This window comes from Boleophthalmus pectinirostris, unplaced genomic scaffold (assembly GCF_026225935.1).
Source record: "Boleophthalmus pectinirostris isolate CB_2022bp ecotype Guang Dong unplaced genomic scaffold, ASM2622593v1 HiC_scaffold_5, whole genome shotgun sequence".
In the NCBI taxonomy this organism is placed as follows: domain Eukaryota; kingdom Metazoa; phylum Chordata; class Actinopteri; order Gobiiformes; family Gobiidae; genus Boleophthalmus; species Boleophthalmus pectinirostris.
In genome coordinates this window covers 28,150,197-28,167,858 of record NW_026571404.1, presented here as the reverse complement: position 1 = coordinate 28,167,858, position 17,662 = coordinate 28,150,197, and the positions used below count along the sequence as shown (strand labels likewise).

The window sequence follows — 17,662 nt, the reverse complement described above, 5'->3', positions numbered from 1 at the left end:
TGGAGCCCAACAGCGCAGGGTCCCGCACGGGTCCATTTTTGGAAACCCCAGTACAACACCACACCCGCGCAGTACAGGACCGCACCTGCCCGTTAACCCGAGATTATATCAAACTTTTGTGCTGCCTACGCCACGGACTGAACCAAGACTAAACCAAGACTAAACCAAGACTAACCCAGGACTGATTCCAGGACTGAAGAGGAGGACTAATCCACGACTGAAATAGGAATAATAGATAATAATAAAACTAGGAATACACTAAAACTCCAATTATGATTTATTACAGCCTGTCCAATTATCTTCATATTGTAGAATACCATTTTTAAATAAAACATTTTAAATAATCAATCACAAACCCAGAAGAAGGGCCTGGCTGGTACAGTTAGCAGGCTAGTTATTATTAGCATTGTGTTGATAAAATAAACTCCTCACTGTTTTGGCTACTGCTAGTTAGCTAGCTTTCTCTCACAGTTTGAAGGGTGATTTTTTTTTTTTTTTTTTTTTTTTTTTTGCCATGTAGGACCTTTAAAGATTTTTTGTAGTTGTAACTTTCTGTTTTTTGATCTGTTTTTTGAAGACTTGATACGTTGCCTTCAAAATTGTGCTAGTTGTGGTTAGCAGTGCGATGGTGACATTTAGCTTGGCCTATGTCTCTCACATTTTGAATGGTAAAATATAGTTTATCATGTAAGTAGAACCTTGAAAGATTTCATGTAATTGTGACTTGATGAAAACATTCCTGCTTTTTTGCTTTGCTGCAATGAGCACAAATGATAGGACTAGACAAATTACCTTTGCTCCGATCAAAACAATTGTACTTCAGCTAAAATAGACTTGTCCTCCCATTGCCCCTGAACGCAACCTTTTTCTCATCTCCTTTGTTTACAGGGCTGTGATGGGTCTGGACAAAGAACCTGACGTGGTCCACCTTGAAACACGCATCTCCAAGAACCGTGAGTCCAAACCCCCTCTTCCTCTTGCTCCTCCTTCCCGTTTATCCTCTGCTTCTTCCCTCTTTTCCTCCTCCTCTTCTCTTCCTCTTCCCTTCTCTTCCTCCCCCATCTCCCTGCTCCTCCTCTTCCTCCTCCTCCTCCCGCATCCCGCCTCTTCCTCCCCTTTCTCCCTCCTACTCCTCAATCCTTTTCCTCCTCCTCTTTCTCCTTTCCCTCTTCTTCCTCCCTCCTCTTGCTCCCCCTCCTCCTTGTCCTCTTCCTCCTTCTCCTCTCCCTCTTCTTCCTCCCTTCACTTACCCCCCTTCTTCCTCCTTCTTGTCCTCCTCCTCCCTCTTCTTCCTCCCCGCGTCCTTTTGCCTCCTTGTCCTCTTCCTCCTCTCCCTCTTCTTCCTCCCTCCTCTTACTCCCCTCCTTCCTCCTCCTTGCCCTCCTCCTCTTCCTCCTTTCTCTTCCTCCTCCCCCTAATCCCTCCTCTCCCTAATCCCTCCTCTTCTTCCTCCGCCTCTTCCTTCCTCCTATCACCAGGGACCCCAAGGACCCCTCCGGCCCCTCATTTACAGCGAGGTCACAGGCAAGATGAGACCTGCTCCGGCTGCTCCGATTGCTCCCCCAAGTCTTGTAAAGCACAAAAGGCACCTCTCCAACAAAAGCGGCGAGTTTTAGAGGTGTGATGGATGTAGCCTGTTCGCTAATCTATCCCCAGTGTCCCGTAGACCCAACTGCGCGACTCCTACTTCTAAACAGTGCACATATTCCGTCAAAGCAATTACCGGGCTTTTCTACGACACTGGAAAAAATAACTCATTTTGTTCGTGCGGCAAGAGTAGCGGAGTCGGAATTAGCATACAATTTTAGTTTTGTCTCACGAATCTGAACTAGGTCTCAATTGAAAAGTTCCACTTCAAAAGCCTGTATTACCGGGTTAAATCTCCTCTTATTATTAATCCACCCCAGCCAACTCTCCATTTTGATTCTGAAACTGAACTTTTGTACTGTTGCCGTACATGCTCCAGCTAGTTTTAGGAGTCCATTTTTAAGTATACTAATGTCTATGCTGTTTCATGCTGAAAGAAGGGTTGGAAAGATCACAGACCAAATGCATTAGCTCTTGTGAAATAGAGAGTGGAGATACATGAGTCAAAGTGAAAATATAGAATTTTTATTTAATTTGAGTAGGAAATGTAGGTACATGAAGGAAACTGAACTTAGTGGGTACATTCAGAAAACATTTACACAATATACAGACGAGTAAAAATATGTTTCAATTTCCTGTTATGTGACATTTTGAGAACTTTTTACCAACTAAAAGATCTAATATTTTGTTTTAGATTGTCACCTGTTATGGCAACAGTCCTCATTTTTCATCATTCTGAAACCCAATGATAGAAGAGCAAAACAAAATCATGTATAGAAGTTCAAAAAAGGGTACAGGTCTTATAATTTGTCATTTCAGACAAAACCAAGTTAGGATTTGGAAAGGCGCTGGCCAATTTAATAACATAACATATGGTCCAACTAATTTGTAATTGATATATCAGATTGTAAAATTTTTACTATACTGATCCTGTGACAAAATCTGATCACTTATATCACTATTTCTTTTCCAGATTTTTCATTTTTTTCTATAGGGAAAATATTCTTTCTTTCAATTGTTTTTTTTTTTTTTTTTTTTTTCAAATAGGGCAAGAAGCACATAGTTTGAGATATTTACTGTTGCTTGCAAGTCAGATATTTCCAAGAACTTATTAAATTACAGAAAATAGACTCAGTTTTATCCAATGAGACAAGAGAGATGAAAAGCTTTGGAGTGAATCTAAGAGTATGGTTAATTAAAATGCTAGAGGTCAGTATATGTGTATGATTTATGTTTTGGTTTTGTGACCGCATCCAATAGAAAACCTCAGCTAAATTTCTAATCAGTGAATGACTGACTGTATCCTGTTGTGTTGGGAGCTAATGTAATGTTTTGTGTCTCAAGGTTGACAGTGTTTATATGTTATGGGTCATTTTAGGTTATATATAGTTGTACAAATCGTTAAGCACAGACAGTAATTATTTTCCAAGACAGAAAAGCCCACAAGAAAAAGATGAGACAAGTGATTGGGTTCAGGAGAACGACATAAGACGCAATTTTGGCATAATTTAAAATAGATAAATTGTTCAATCTGGTTCTCAATCTTGGCCTAACACTTAAGTTGATTTTTAAAAACATTTTTGTTATTCTGGCACAGATTTTTGGAGCTATAAGAAATGTAACTCACCAGCGTTTAACACTTTTTGTCCAATCCAAATCTAAACACATAGGGGGGGAAAATCTCACTAGTTTTGTGGCAAATATGACTTGCACGAGATCTTGTGGTAGAAGATCTTGTACCATTCTAAATTACTCACAATTAAAAAAAAAAAAAAAAAAACAGCTTGAAAAAAAAAGCCTGAATGATTATGCTAATCTCACTCAGGACAGATGAATAGATCTTGCTAACAAACAGAAACTGTAAACAAGTATGGTGTTAGTTTCAGAGTAGTTTCAGTGTAGTTAGCTCCTCCCTACAGACAGATATAAGGAAGTGTTCACCAGCATTCTGACCAGAACTGAAGCTGCGAAATGCTTTCAACCTAAATAAACATCAGTGCAGTTGACAAATTGCACTGAGGGATTCTACACTCATTTTCTATATCATAACTATTTTGAATTTCTGTGCAGGTGCCCAATATGTAAAATGCAGGGCCCAGCGGTGTAGCGAAGCCCACCGTCAGTACCTGTTTCCCGGTCACGTCGATACCAACTCCATGGTGGTGCAGGATGAATATGTCTTCACCCAGGTTTGCATAGCGATCCATAACACTCTCTTTCATTATTGGGGTTGCCATGTACACACACACACACACACACATAACCTATCTCTGGCATCTCAGTGAACTTTTGTTTTGCCTTTTTCCTTCCATCCAATCCCATCAAAAGCCATGTAATGATTTTGGCCAACACAGCTGTTCCCCACGGGCCTAATGTGCTTTTTGATTATGTGGTAGACAGATACGGTTGGCGCACACAAAAGGAGAGAGAAAGAAATGTGTGAACAGACTCGGCTTGGCGTCCTTATACCTGGCGCTCTGACTTTGACTCCCATTAGACCGGGTCATTATTAGAAATTTAATTTTACGACGCCCTCCCATGTCATTGATTCTCATCCCACGGTTCAGTCATTTTCTCATTCCTGGTCAACCTTGGTGCTTTTTCAGGCCAGTCTTTTAATGCAATAATAGCACTTTTGGTAAATAAGATTGTGAACTTTGAATGTCTTTGTGGAGGAGGGTTTGTTTGTGTCAGTGTTGGTTTGGAAGTTTTTGGCAAGCTAGTTAGCAATACAAAAAGATGGTGATTATCGAGTAGGTCAGGGTGAAGGATAATTTGGTTCTTTCACAGCTTGGATGAAGTCTTTTTAAGTTTTTAAAAGTAATTATAAGATTCATTCAAGGATGCAAACACCAGCTACCAGTTGTAGGGATGATAACAAACTTACATTGTTGAAGAGACAGAATATTATTTTTTGCTGTCCAATTTATCAGTGTGTGAAAAACTAACTTATTACTAACCATAATACAGTATTTTCTGATCTATGTTGTTGTTGTCTGTTGTTGTCTATAGGTTGTTTCCTTATCACAAACATACCTGGAGTTGTGTTTTGTTTCATTCACACCTGTTTAACACACAAATCCTGCATATTTATACCATGCACTTGCCTCAAAAAGAAAATGCTCTGTTCCACCTTGTAAACCTTGTAATGTCATGTGGTAATACAGGAAGTACTCCATTGGGTTTTTAAACTCCATACACTGTCACTAGAATCTTTTGGATAATTTCAACACTGGAATTGGGAATGGGAATGAGATGTCACACAGCTTTGCGCGTGAGAAGGAACCGCCACACTTTTTCCGTGTTCGGTATATACTGGTTGAGTGAAAGTGGTAGATACCGCACTATAGGTCTTTCCGCCATGGGACAAACTTGTTCTGTTGTTGGGTGTACAGTCCGTTCACACGATCGCAAGATACTGAACTAGCATATAATGTGGAGGAGTTGAACAAGGAGTCCTTGCCCAACAGCAGAACATGCTGTTTCATGGTAATCATGGAGCTAATCATGAAGATTTATCCCAACTATATTACAAACATTTGGGAAGCCCTGCACCCTACACCAACTGTAAAGGCTTTAGTGAACCAATACACTTACCTTGGTACTGAATGACAGTGTTTCCGGACCTCTGGTGTTTGATGATTTCCAAGTCATGTACCTAGTAAATTGAACGTGGGCTTCCAAAGACTTATAATTCTGAAACTGAGCATCGATATAAGCACTCACTCCACACACTAAATACTCCACAATAACTGAGAATATAGTGGACGTAAGGCATTGAGGTCTCAAGTCCATTGTTTTGCAGGTGTCTCATAAGGATTCATATTACTGATCAAAATTATTTTTCCCAGATAGCGTCTCCTTGCGTCCGGCAGGAGTTTGTCGCTGTACAGGCCATGGCGTTCTTTTCCACTGGTTTTAAGCATTCCAAAAAAACCAAAAACAAAAATATACTAAACTGCAGCTACTATCTTACTCGTTTCTCACTCAGTTTGTTCGTGCATACTGTCATGGCGACACGCGTTGTTTTTGCTCCAGAGTGCACTGCATAGCCCACTTCCGTTCCCATTCCCTCTTGACAATCTCTACTGAACAAAAGGTAAAAGGTAGTTGTTAACTTGAACACTTCCACTTTATGACATCATAAGGTGGAATAGAGAATTTTAAGCATTGTAGATCTAAACAGACTAATAATAAAGTGTTAAACATGTGCATGAAAACAAAGCACAACTCTGGTTATGATTTGGATGAGGTAACGACATTATAACATGTCTTAAAGCTCACCAGAGTCACTTTTGCATAATGTAGGACCTTTGATAAAAAGTATTTCGCATTTTCGCTCTCATCATGTATTCTACACTCATAAAATATATTGTCTATTTGCAATGCTTTGGTGGTTTGTGCGTTCCGAAGTCCCTTTAGATTTGGAAATTGCCCTCAAAATATTTATCTGTTTTGCTATTACGACGAAAGCTTCAGCCCTGACCCACTTCTCAACCTAATCCAGCACTTGATTGAAACTAAAGTATGAAAAATCACATCACAGCATTCGTCGAAAATAGCGATTGGACAAAATAAAAGTAAAAAAATTGAAAAATACTCCAGTCTGTGAAGTTATTGACCAGATAGAAGCAGAGACAGTGGCTGAAAATAACTGGACACTGGTTGTCTAGTGGCTCAGATGACTTTCTTGTGACTTTCATTGCTTGGGGCAGTTGGATTTAACTTGACAAAGAGTAATGAGGTTATCGATCGGGGGACAACGAAATAAGCAGTCTTCAACACCTCCCCAAACTCTCCAGAGACCCCGAGTACAGCCAAGTGCAACATCCTCAAAAATGCTGCCTGGAAAATGCACCCTATTGATTCTCGATAGATTATTCCATTACCGCTCTAATGTAGTGTGTTGGGGGACAAACACAATCCTTCTAGTTGATTAGAAAATAAGCAATCAAGTAGCGTGGGGTTCGGCTGTGAGTGGATAGTGAAAGTGTTACCGAATTAAAACCCCAGAGATGTGTGTTATAGATAAAGATAAAGATAAACGCGGTGAGGTTTTGACTGATTCTAAGAGAGTAGCTAATTAAAATAATGGCGCTGGTATGGTTTCGTGCTTAAATCAATAAAAGTGTATGATTTATGTTATGATTTGCTCAAAAAAACAGCCATTCTGACTGCGAACGGGGTTGCCTCTCCATAGATCTGACCTGTAACTTGGTCTGGTTTGGTGATTTCATGAACATAGTAGCATGGGGTTCGGCATGAGTGGATCGAGAAAGTGTTACCGTATCCTTTAGATGTGCGCTACAGTGAGGTTTTGACTGATTCTAAGAGAGCAGCTAATTAAAATAATGGCACTGGTGAAGTTTGGTGCTTAAATCGATAAAAATGTATGATTTATGTTTGCGAAAATGCAATAGAAAACCCCAGCTAACCTCAAATTCAAAAGAAAAAGAATGCGTGGCTATGTTCTCTTGTGTTGGGGGCTAATGTAAAATTTTGTGTCTCTAATTGATGGACTATTTTGGTGTACTTTCTTTCTTTCTTCTTGCTTTTCAATAGAGCATGAAGGAGACCTGAATCAAACTTTATATTTGTTCATTCTGAATTCTAACCATTCTTTTTTTTATTGGTGATTTTATCAAAATAAATTGATTGTTAGTTTAAAGGGCCCATACTGTGCAATTTTATACTAAGTTATAATATTTCCTTTTCAGAAACATCCCGGTAGTTGTGTTTTGCTTCATTCGCACATTTAACACACAAACCTGCATATTTAGGCTGAGCTCCACCATGTGATGCCATGTGGTAATACAGGAAGTGCTCCACTGTGTTTTAAAACCCTATACACATTCACTAGAACCAGCTGGATAATTTCAGCCCCGAAATTGCCAAACTCTGCTGAATAAATGGTAAAAAGTAGCTGTTAACATGAAAACTACCGCCTCATGACATCACAAGGTGGAACAGAACATTATGAGCTTTGGAGATGTACACAGAATAATAACAAAGGGTTACTGAAACATGCGTGAATGAAACAAAACACAACTCCTTGTTTTTGATTCAGAACAACATGGTAATAGGGCTAAAAGCTCACAACAGTCAATTTGACATAGTATTGGACCTTTAATTGCAATCAATAAGAGTAGAATTAAGCTCAGAAATGTATTGTGTTTCAAGAACGAAGACATACTTTACTACAATACTGAGGGAAAAAAACACCACAAAATAATATGCGGGAAGAATATACTTACACCAACCACAGGAGGTCAGATACAGGTCAGACAGATACAAGTGCTCACATTGAACTAAACAGTAAACAAAAAAAATGCATAATACTAATACTACCACCTGTCACAACGGGGGCTTTCAATTCAGTAGATATTCACAACTTGTGGGGTTTGTAACCTTGGTAGTCCTTGAACTATTTTAGATGATACTAGTTTGAGTTCAGTTCTGGGCAGTTTGAATGAAATGTCTAATACTTTGGCAGAGGTCTGTACCATGCAATTCTACTTTTCTGAAAGAGAAACCTATTTTGATGGCAGGCAGTATTTTTATGCCAAGTATTTGTTGACGGGAAACATCCTTCATTACTCCCAACAAAGTGCATTTCATGTTCTTTTTCTTACATTTCCCCCGTTCAAATATGATTGACGGTGTTTTTATGTGTGCACCACAAGGTAACCAAGTCTGGCCGCACGAGCTACTTTGTGTCCTACATGAGAGAGTCCTTCAAGCAAATGAAATTACCCAAATACTGCCTTCCGAAGGTATGCATCAAAGACGAATAAATAACCACGCTACAATAGCCCATGCATAAAGCTGCACATATCACCATTTCAACATAAGTGCGTCTCTCCAACAATATCCCTGTGTTTTGAAATGTCGTCATATGTGTATTGTATAGGCTTTCTGTAATAAATGACCACTATTTTAGTCTGTCTATCTGCTCGGAGACACTTGTGCTCTCTTGTCTCTCACGTCCCTCTTCTCCATAGGACATGCATATTATCAGTACGGATGAAAAGCAGGTATTCGCAGCGGTACAAGAGTGGAACCAAAACAACACTTACAGCCTGTACATATCGGACTCCCCAGGGGTCTACTTCACCCTGTCATTAGAAAACCTGAGGACCAGCAGAGGACTGGCTGGAAACCTACTCGTGGACTTTTATAAGGTGAGTGTTATAGGGTTTGTATAGCTCTGGGGATGTATTTGCACGTATAGGCAAGTATAGGTAAACTGCGCCTTTTTGTAAAGATTGCTTCAGAATTAAGATTTAAAGAGGAGTAATTAATAAAGAGTAATCCATGAAAATTGATGATGTTATAGAATGCTGAGTGACACTACCTGATATGCAAAAACAAGTTCATAAAACTAGGGATGCACCGATCCAACTCTTTCAGTTCCAATACCGATTCTGAGACTATAGCTTGAAAGATCTGATAATACCCGATATTAGGGCTGCGCCAAAAGTTGAAAGATTGATAGATTGTGATCTCTACTTTAGTCGATCTTGATCATATGGCATGTGCATTTTAATCCAGAGGTCTAATCCCAAACCACAGCACGTTCCTTTAGGTATCCTCACATGTGCACAGGTTCACAAGTTTTGACTTAAATCTGCAGAATTTGACTAAAAGTCCAGAGTCTCTCCCTCCGTGTGTGCGCAGGGCTGTTTGACTCTTCCCCCCGCTCCGTCTCTCTGATCCAGCTGCAGCTCCCCATCTTTCGACTATTTTCTCACTGTTCATGAGTGAAACATAAGATCTCATGTAGCACACGGACATCGCACATGTTTCTGTTGACAGCAGTAGCGCTTGTGCACATGTGTCACTAAGTCTAACGAGCATAATCAATAGGTTCAAACTTGAAATTTGAATTTTTCCAATTATTGGGCCACTCAACATGAAATTAAAAAAAAACAAAAAAACAAAACTGTCATGACCCTGATACCCTTCTCTTTATGCCTGAACTCCATCTGTGTATGGTTTAATAAGATGGAAGAAGATCAAATCAAAAATCGAGATCTATCAATATGGGGGGGGGGGGGAATTGTGATTCTTTTTTTCCCTTATCATCCAGCCCTACCCCATTTCAACCGATGACATATCAGAGGATGAAAACAGCATTTATTTCCTTAAAACAAAAATAAACTTAAATCAAACTGATCCAAATGTGTATGTCTATGTATATATACAAATTCAAACATCACAAGTCTTATTACAAAAAAACCCAATAGTTATTCACAAAAGTCTATAGAGAATGTATTGCCTTTCCTGAAATGTTCCACAGTATGGCTTTAAACTTCTCTCTTACATTAACTGATTCCAGGGTTTTTTATTGGTCTAAGAACATTGAAAAACATGCATTCTTTCTGCGAGTGGTGTCTCCGCTCCGCAGATCTGACCTGCATCATGACCTGGTGGTGTCACCTGCTTGTGTCCATGGAGATACACAAGATTAATGCCCCTAGAAAATGTACATAGTGCTCCTTTAATACCATGATTAGTTTCATTGACCTCACTTTATACTGTTAATTGGGTTCATCTGAAATCTTTAAGATAAAAAAAAAAATTGAAAAATTGAAAAAAATTAAGGTACATGAAAATAAATAAATAAAATGATGAAACATTAACATATATGTAAAAAATATGTTTCGCTGTAGTGGCAATAGAATATGGCAAGTCTTCAGTTCTAGTAGCTCACCATGTCCTTAAGAGTAATCAAATATTAAATGTGCTGTTAACTTACACCATCTCTGGAGTAAACACACAGATTAATCATTCATTCCTGATTCATTAAAGTCTTCATTACGACTGTTCAGACATTATAAATGCATTGACACCTCTCCATACAAACGCGAATGTAAGCATTAAACCTGTGTGTGCGCTCTATACTGAACTCTTGATGAAACAGCCACTTCCGATTAGCTCTCCACCAGCGCCCCCGGCCACAGAACACTCTCCCATTTATCTGTAATTATGAACAAATTAGTCACAAATTATTATTGTGGCGTCCGAGTTCAAATGGAGCATACAACAAAGCTCCGTGCATGATTACATATGATTACACCAATTAAATCAAGTAGTGTAAAATAAGTGGTTACTGGTCTAATCACATGTACAGACTGTAAACAAATTGGTTTTATACATATGTTGTGACAGGAGAATTCACACATAAATGAAGGAGACGCATGTTAGCAGGAAGCAAGCTGTACTATATGTAAATGTAGGAAATACTTAGCATAACATCCTTTTTTTATATAAATTTTGATGCAGTGACTGTGATGAATCTCTTTGCTGCTATTGTTTTGCCTGGAATGTTCCACAGTATACAGTATTAATCTGACCATCATTGTGAATGCATTTTTTTTTTTAAAGGTCCTGTGTGATGCATATTGACTCTTTTGAGCTTTTAGCTATGTTACAATGCTGCTTGCCTCCACATAAACATGCTCAGAGCTGTGCTGTTTCATTCACATATGTTTAAGTAATCCTGCATAACTGGGCTGTCTGCATCCCCAAAGCTCTAGGTGCTCTGTTCCACCTTGTGATGTCACGAAGCAGTAGTTTTTAACTTAACAAATACCTTTTACCTTTTATTTAGTAGAGACTGGAAATTCCTCAGATGAAATCTTCCAAATGATTCTAGAGAAAGTGGATGGAGTCTAATACACAGTGGAGCACTTTCTTAATAACCTCATGACATCACAAGGTTGGAAAAGAGTTTTGTGTGTGGTTGAAACAAATTACAACTCCATATATGCTTTTCATGAGGAAACAACAAATACAAGCTAGTGGGCTTTAATGCCATACTGTGGAACATTCCAGGCAAAGCAATAACATCTTCATTGAGAAAAGTCAGTGGTGTAACCCACATCAGAAAAGTTACGTTGAGTCATTTTTGCTGGTTCAATTAATCTAATAATTTCAATTTGAGGATTGAAGCAAATTAGCAAACTAACTTATTGGGGTGACTGTTTCATCAACCTTGTCACAAATAGCTAATCAGGAATTAGATATGGCTAATTATGATTTTTTATTTTTTTTATATCATTGCATATTATGGTTGCCTATTACATCTAGTCGGCCTACATAAAATAATCAGGAAATACGTGTAATACAAGAATTAAGAGACATAATAATACAGCTTTCACTCTGAGACTATCCATTAGTTGAATACTGGTTTGGGAGCTAGTGGAATCTGAACAGTGGTATAGACAGACTGATGCTTCTTTCTTGCTCCTAATGATCTTGTTACTTGCATCTGTCTGCAGTATTGTCCCAGTATTCCGTGAGGACACTTGGAGAAATGGGAGTAATGGCAGCTCGGCGGGGGTGTGGAAAAAAAAAAAAAAAAACAGACCCTTGATTTTCTGTAGCCAAAAAAAAGAGAAAACATTGATTGCCCTTTGAAATAATTTGTCTCAAGTTTTGTCAGAAATGTCAAGGAGTTTGTACATATTAGAGATGGTGATTGGTTCATTAGCTTAACCGTGTGTGATTCTCGTGTGACTTCTGTTTCAGGTTGAGGGCATTAACGGCATGTACCTGGCAAACAAACTTGTGGATAATCAAGTCAAGACTTTTATAACCTACAACAAGGGCCAAACATGGGCTCTGCTGCCTGCTCCAGCCACTGACATCGCCGGAAACAACCTCCACTGCATCCTGGTGAGTGTGACAGGGATCTGCTTAAAGGTTTTTTATTACACAAAACTGACTCTTCTGAGCTTTAAGCCATGTTAGAATGTTGTTACCACCTCAAAAACATACCTGGAGTTGTGTTTTGTTGTGCATGATTAGGGTGTCTGCATCTCCAAAGCTCAAAATGCTCTGTTCCACCTTGTGATGTCATGAAGCGGTACTTTTCCTTTAGTTCAATAAAGATGGACAATAGAAACAAAACACATCTTCAGGTATGTTTTTGATGAGGAAACATTATAACATAGATCAGAAAATAGTGTAATATGGGCCCTTTATAAAACTAAAACTAGTTACCTGACCACTAGTTCCTTCTAGATTCTGTTCAAATCCAGAAGGAGCTCGAACGTGAAAAACCTCCATCCTAACTTGAGACCACAGACCACATGTCATTCAGAACAAAACATATAACTTTTACCTGAGATAAATAAGAGTTTGGTGCTTACATTGTTGATTCTGTAAAAATCTCTCAGCCCTTTATGTTGTTTCCCACGTGTAAACTGACATGTTTTTTTGACGTGAACACAGCATGAAATCAGGGGGACAGATCCACTCATCTCTGTAAAGTTTTATCAAAGCGTGTGGTTCTGTCTCGTCAGGTAAGGAAACTAGTGCTGTGAAAATGTTTGGATGAAGAGTGGACATTCCGGTTAGCAAGAATATTATAAAAGGGCAGCAAAAGGTCAAAGATAATATGACTGTTGATGATGTATGAGTTGTAGGTGTGGTTGGATCAGTGTTGTGTAGTGTAGACCCAACTTATATAGTTACTAGTAAAAACTATATTTTTACAGTATGCTGGATACTATTAATGAAGTATTACTGAAATGACAATAAAATAATATGTCTACCACTTTATGAAAAACAAAAACAGAATTGTATCAAAAAAAGAACAAAAAAAATGTGGCTATTCCTACAGGTAAGTACTTCTGATTCAGGGTCAAGATCTGGAGACTGGTTCCTGGACAAATGCAGAGGACAGGTTCCCTCAATTCTTTTTACAAATGCAAGTAATAGTTTTATTTGCACTGTGATGATGTTAAAGGAGCCTTTGACATCTGAATTTCAAGTTCAAGTTCAATGTTTTTTGTCAGTTCTTCATACAAAGGTCATACAATGAATCAAAATTATGTCTCTCACTATCCCATGCGTAATAAACAAATAATAAATGGTAAATTGTGCAAAAGTGCAAGTCTTTTTTTGCAATAAAAAGTACATTTTTCATTGATGCAACCTTAATTTGGGCCAATTCTCCTGGAAGCCTGAGGGCCAAGAACAATTTGTCTGAGGGCTGCATTTGGCCCATGGGCCACAGTTTGGACACACCTGAGCTAGACTTAGACCTACTGTGTGTGTTTTGGGTTGTTACTAGTTTTGAATGATCTATATCATATGACCGTGAAACTGCTACATTCTTAAATAAGCCTTGTTCTTCATCCTACTCGTGTTCTCAACTCCTTTCTTTTATTATGTATCTGTATTTTCCTCTTTTTTTCTATCAACCCTTACTCTTATTACATCCCCGTACAAAACAACACATAAAATTAAATGAAATGAAGAGAAGAATTCTGGGTAGACCACTGACATCACCTTTCCTCGCCCTCACATTAGCATTGTGTTAGCTTTAGCATGCTGTTTTCTTATCTACGCTAAGTGTCTGAGGAGATGCTTGGATGGCCTTGCGCTATTATCGATGGGCAGCCCGCAGTGTCTTCAGATTCTGGGGTCCATCTTCTTATTAACCTCTGAGATTTCAATTTACTACCTGTGGTCACGGCGCCTTAATCAACATAAGATTATATTGTATGACCGCCACTGCTATTAACAAGGCATTACATTTTCACCTCATCCAACTACTAGCTTCTTTATAATTTATGTTTCGCACTTAACAGCCGCATACCCACTGCTGCGCGCAAATGACCGCTCAGCTCCTCTCCCTGCTTTCTCTGACCTCCCCCCATGCCCAGCCATTCTGAAAAAGGCTTTATTGATGTTTTTTCTCCGCGCTTTCGTCTGAGAGATGAGTTGAAATGATTTGAATCAATTTCGCCAGTTTTATCCGTGCATCTTGGTGAATTTTAATTACATGCCTTGTTTGCTTTAGAATGAAACATTTCGAATGCCCTTTTGTGTCCTCCGAAGCTTTGAAGTACTACGCAGGCTTTCTTTTTTTTTTTGCAATCGGTCGGCACTTTTGGCACAATGGGAGACAAAAGGCAAAGTCAATTGTAATTACGCGGGAAGAGATTGTCGTGATACATATTTTTCATCTTTGTTGGCAGCCATTTTGTTCGCTGCACCTTCACCTGGAGATGTCAGAGAATCCGTACACGTCTGGACCAATCACAAGCAAGAAATCTGTGCCGGGGATCATAGTGGCTACAGGTATGGTTACGTAAAAATGAATTATGCTGGTCAGATTGTGAATGACAGAGGTGGTTAGCGTCATTTTAAATAGCGTCGCTAAAGTCATATCTGTTCTGTCAGGTAATGCAGAAGAGGAGTGAAAGTTAATCAGGCAGTGGCCCCCTATCTGTCACTGAAATTAGAAATGTACTTTCCACTTTAAAGCTAGCCACCTGTATTTTGATTAGATTAGCACTACAAACTTGTGCTACCAAGAAATGTTGTGGCTGTTTAATAAATCAAGGTGAGATATAGAATATATTGAAGTAAGAAGTTGCTTTCAGGTTTGATTGTGTCTGTAACAATTTGAGATGCAGATGCATTTTCTTTTTTTTTGTACAAAAAAATAACATCTGCCAGAGGTGTTTAGGCAGTATACTGAGAGACCAATACCGAGTGTTTACTAAATATCACCCAAGTAATACTATATTGGGATATTGCTACAAATAATCACAAATGTATGCAAGCAAATTCACCTGAAAAAAAATGAAAGGTCTATATTACACAAAATTATGATATCATTTAGTGGTACTTTTCAAATTAAAGATACCTTTTCCCTTTTAGTTTGTACAGATTGGTAAATCCGGGGCTGAAATTATCCCAGTTATTCTAGTGAAGGTGTATGGAGTTTAAAAACACAGGAGTTGGAGCTCTTCCTGTATTACCTCCTAACATCACAAGGTGGATAGAATATTTTTTGTTTGAGAGAATAATTTAGCCTTAATCTACAGGATTTGTGTGTTAAACATGTTTGAATTAAACAAAACACAACGTCACTTATGTTTTTGATGAGGAAACAACATATAACATAGATCAGAAAATAGGGTAATATGGGCCCTTTAAGTGTCAATTTCTCTTAAGCCAGTCTGTTTTAGAATGAAACCATTAAAGTAATCAACAGCTTTGAAAAACTACAAACGCTTTCTTTATCACGAATGGTCTGCAGTTCTGGCATAATAGAATAGGTAAAGTCAATTGTAATTACACAGGAAAACATTTTGTAGACTTAAAATAGTGGGTCAGTCTTGGTGCCACCATTACAAGTGCCCTTCTTAGACCACCCAAGTGAAAAAGAGATTGGACGCACCCCTAATATAGACTATTTGTATTGACAGGAGACGATGTTATGTTATTAGGCTATGTAATTACCAAAATAATCATAAAAATCTAAAGGAAAACAACATAAAACACAATAATAAACAGCACAAATATGGTTCAGGAGCACATAGAAACCTACCTTATACTATAGACTCTGTTATTAGGAACTTTCTTTGTGACTTCTTTTTCTTGTACTGAGGTATACTGCTTTTGTAGACTTGAGTTTGTTACCAACTCTTCGGACTGGCCATACAGGATCACAACGCAATTACCAGACCATGGTGTATCCAAATAAGCTTTATTCACTGGGTGTGCTCAGCTGACCCGCGCTCACTGGAACATGTCCCTCATGATAGACTCAGGCATCTCCATCACGGCTGCCATGGCAACATGTATACATCTACTCCTAACACGGTTTTCTCATAACATAAGACTTTGAAGAGCCCAAAACCCAATATTTGGACATTGTTGTGCTTGTGTGTTGTCGGATTGTGGGAAATGTTATGGATACTGAGTTGTAGTGTATTATTGATTGTTACAGGCAATTTTTTTCCTATTCAATTCCAATCATGAAGACACAATTTTACCAATTTTAACATTTAAAAAAGAGCTAATTTTTGTAGTGTAATTAGTTCAGGCTAGGAGTTTTGTTTTGATTCACCATAAACTGAATACTCAAATTCATTACATGGATCCATTAACTTTTTTTTTTTTTTTTTTCAGATTAACCTTGGCAATAAATTCAAGTAAATAAACTTTTTATTTGTGTTTTTCTCAGGGAATATCGGCACTGAGCTGTCCACCACCAACCTTGGCATGTTCATAACTGCTGATGCAGCAAATAGCTGGCGACAGGTGACTCCTAGCACAAACCTCTAACAGCTTCCTTCCTATAACAACTTTTGTCCCTCCCCTGCCACTGTACATGACAGTTAATGTTGGAGTAACCACAATAACATTTCAGATAAAGCTGCTAAACTGGGAAGTACCTGGAGGACTAAAGAAAAAAGTGAGAAAGGAGAAGGAGGAGGGACAGGGTATAGAGATACAAGGAACAGTCTGATTGGTCTAATAGGTATTCACACTTTAATCTCCATCCCTGCAGTCAGGTGTTTGTGATCAGAAATACCTGGTTGTAATCAGGACAGTTTTGTTGTGATGTCACCAACTACTGGAAATTGCAGAAGCCACCTAGTTAGTTGCCAAAATATAACTAGAAACAGAAGATAATGCTATTAAAGGTGCATTATGTAACTTTCAGTAGGGGTCCATCACCTTCTTGTTTTTATGGACATGTCATTCAGTCTTCCTCACAGAAAGTTGGTTAGTGCCGAAAAAATGAGGAGCGGGTGGGTGGGGTGCACAGAGAAGAAGTGTGGCCCGTAGTTTTGCAAGGAGTCACGTGGTTAGGAGGGACGTAGTCAATGCGGAGGCAACTTGACGCCTTAACTATAAAGTGCTGTGGGAAACACTGTCATTGCTCTGCCTGGAATGTTCCTTACGTTTCCATTTTACGTTTTTTGTTCCTTACACCTGTACCTTACATTTCGTCAATTACAGGTGGCTTTATTGCTCAAAAATACCTAAAGAAAGAAAAGAGAGAAATAGGCATCCTGACAATGAGCAGGTTTGCCTCTCCAGAGATCTAACCAATAACTTGACCTGGTTCGGTTTCCATGATGATCAAAAGTTTTAAAGCCACTTTGCGAAACAATTTTAACAAAGCAGTAACATCTCCATGGAAAAGCACAGACCCTCCACCAGAAAAGTTGCACAATGCACCTTAAAACACCATATACACAGTTACCTGGCAAAAAAAACTGAGGTTTGTATTTAGTTCCACTTTAACCTCACTCACGTT

The 17,662-nt window shown here is 38.6% G+C and overlaps 1 protein-coding gene across 1 annotated transcript in view; it reads left to right on the top strand.

Annotated features, from left to right (window-relative positions):
- The window catches only part of sorcs3b (sortilin related VPS10 domain containing receptor 3b), a 144,983-nt gene that overhangs the window by 94,200 nt on the left and 33,121 nt on the right, over nucleotides 1-17,662 (top strand). The window contains exons 6-12 of the mRNA XM_055162445.1: nucleotides 889-953; nucleotides 3,658-3,776; nucleotides 8,271-8,360; nucleotides 8,589-8,768; nucleotides 12,121-12,267; nucleotides 14,580-14,682; nucleotides 16,580-16,656. Of these exons, the coding sequence (XP_055018420.1) occupies nucleotides 889-953; nucleotides 3,658-3,776; nucleotides 8,271-8,360; nucleotides 8,589-8,768; nucleotides 12,121-12,267; nucleotides 14,580-14,682; nucleotides 16,580-16,656 (781 nt within the window). The remainder of the gene's footprint in view (nucleotides 1-888; nucleotides 954-3,657; nucleotides 3,777-8,270; nucleotides 8,361-8,588; nucleotides 8,769-12,120; nucleotides 12,268-14,579; nucleotides 14,683-16,579; nucleotides 16,657-17,662) is intronic.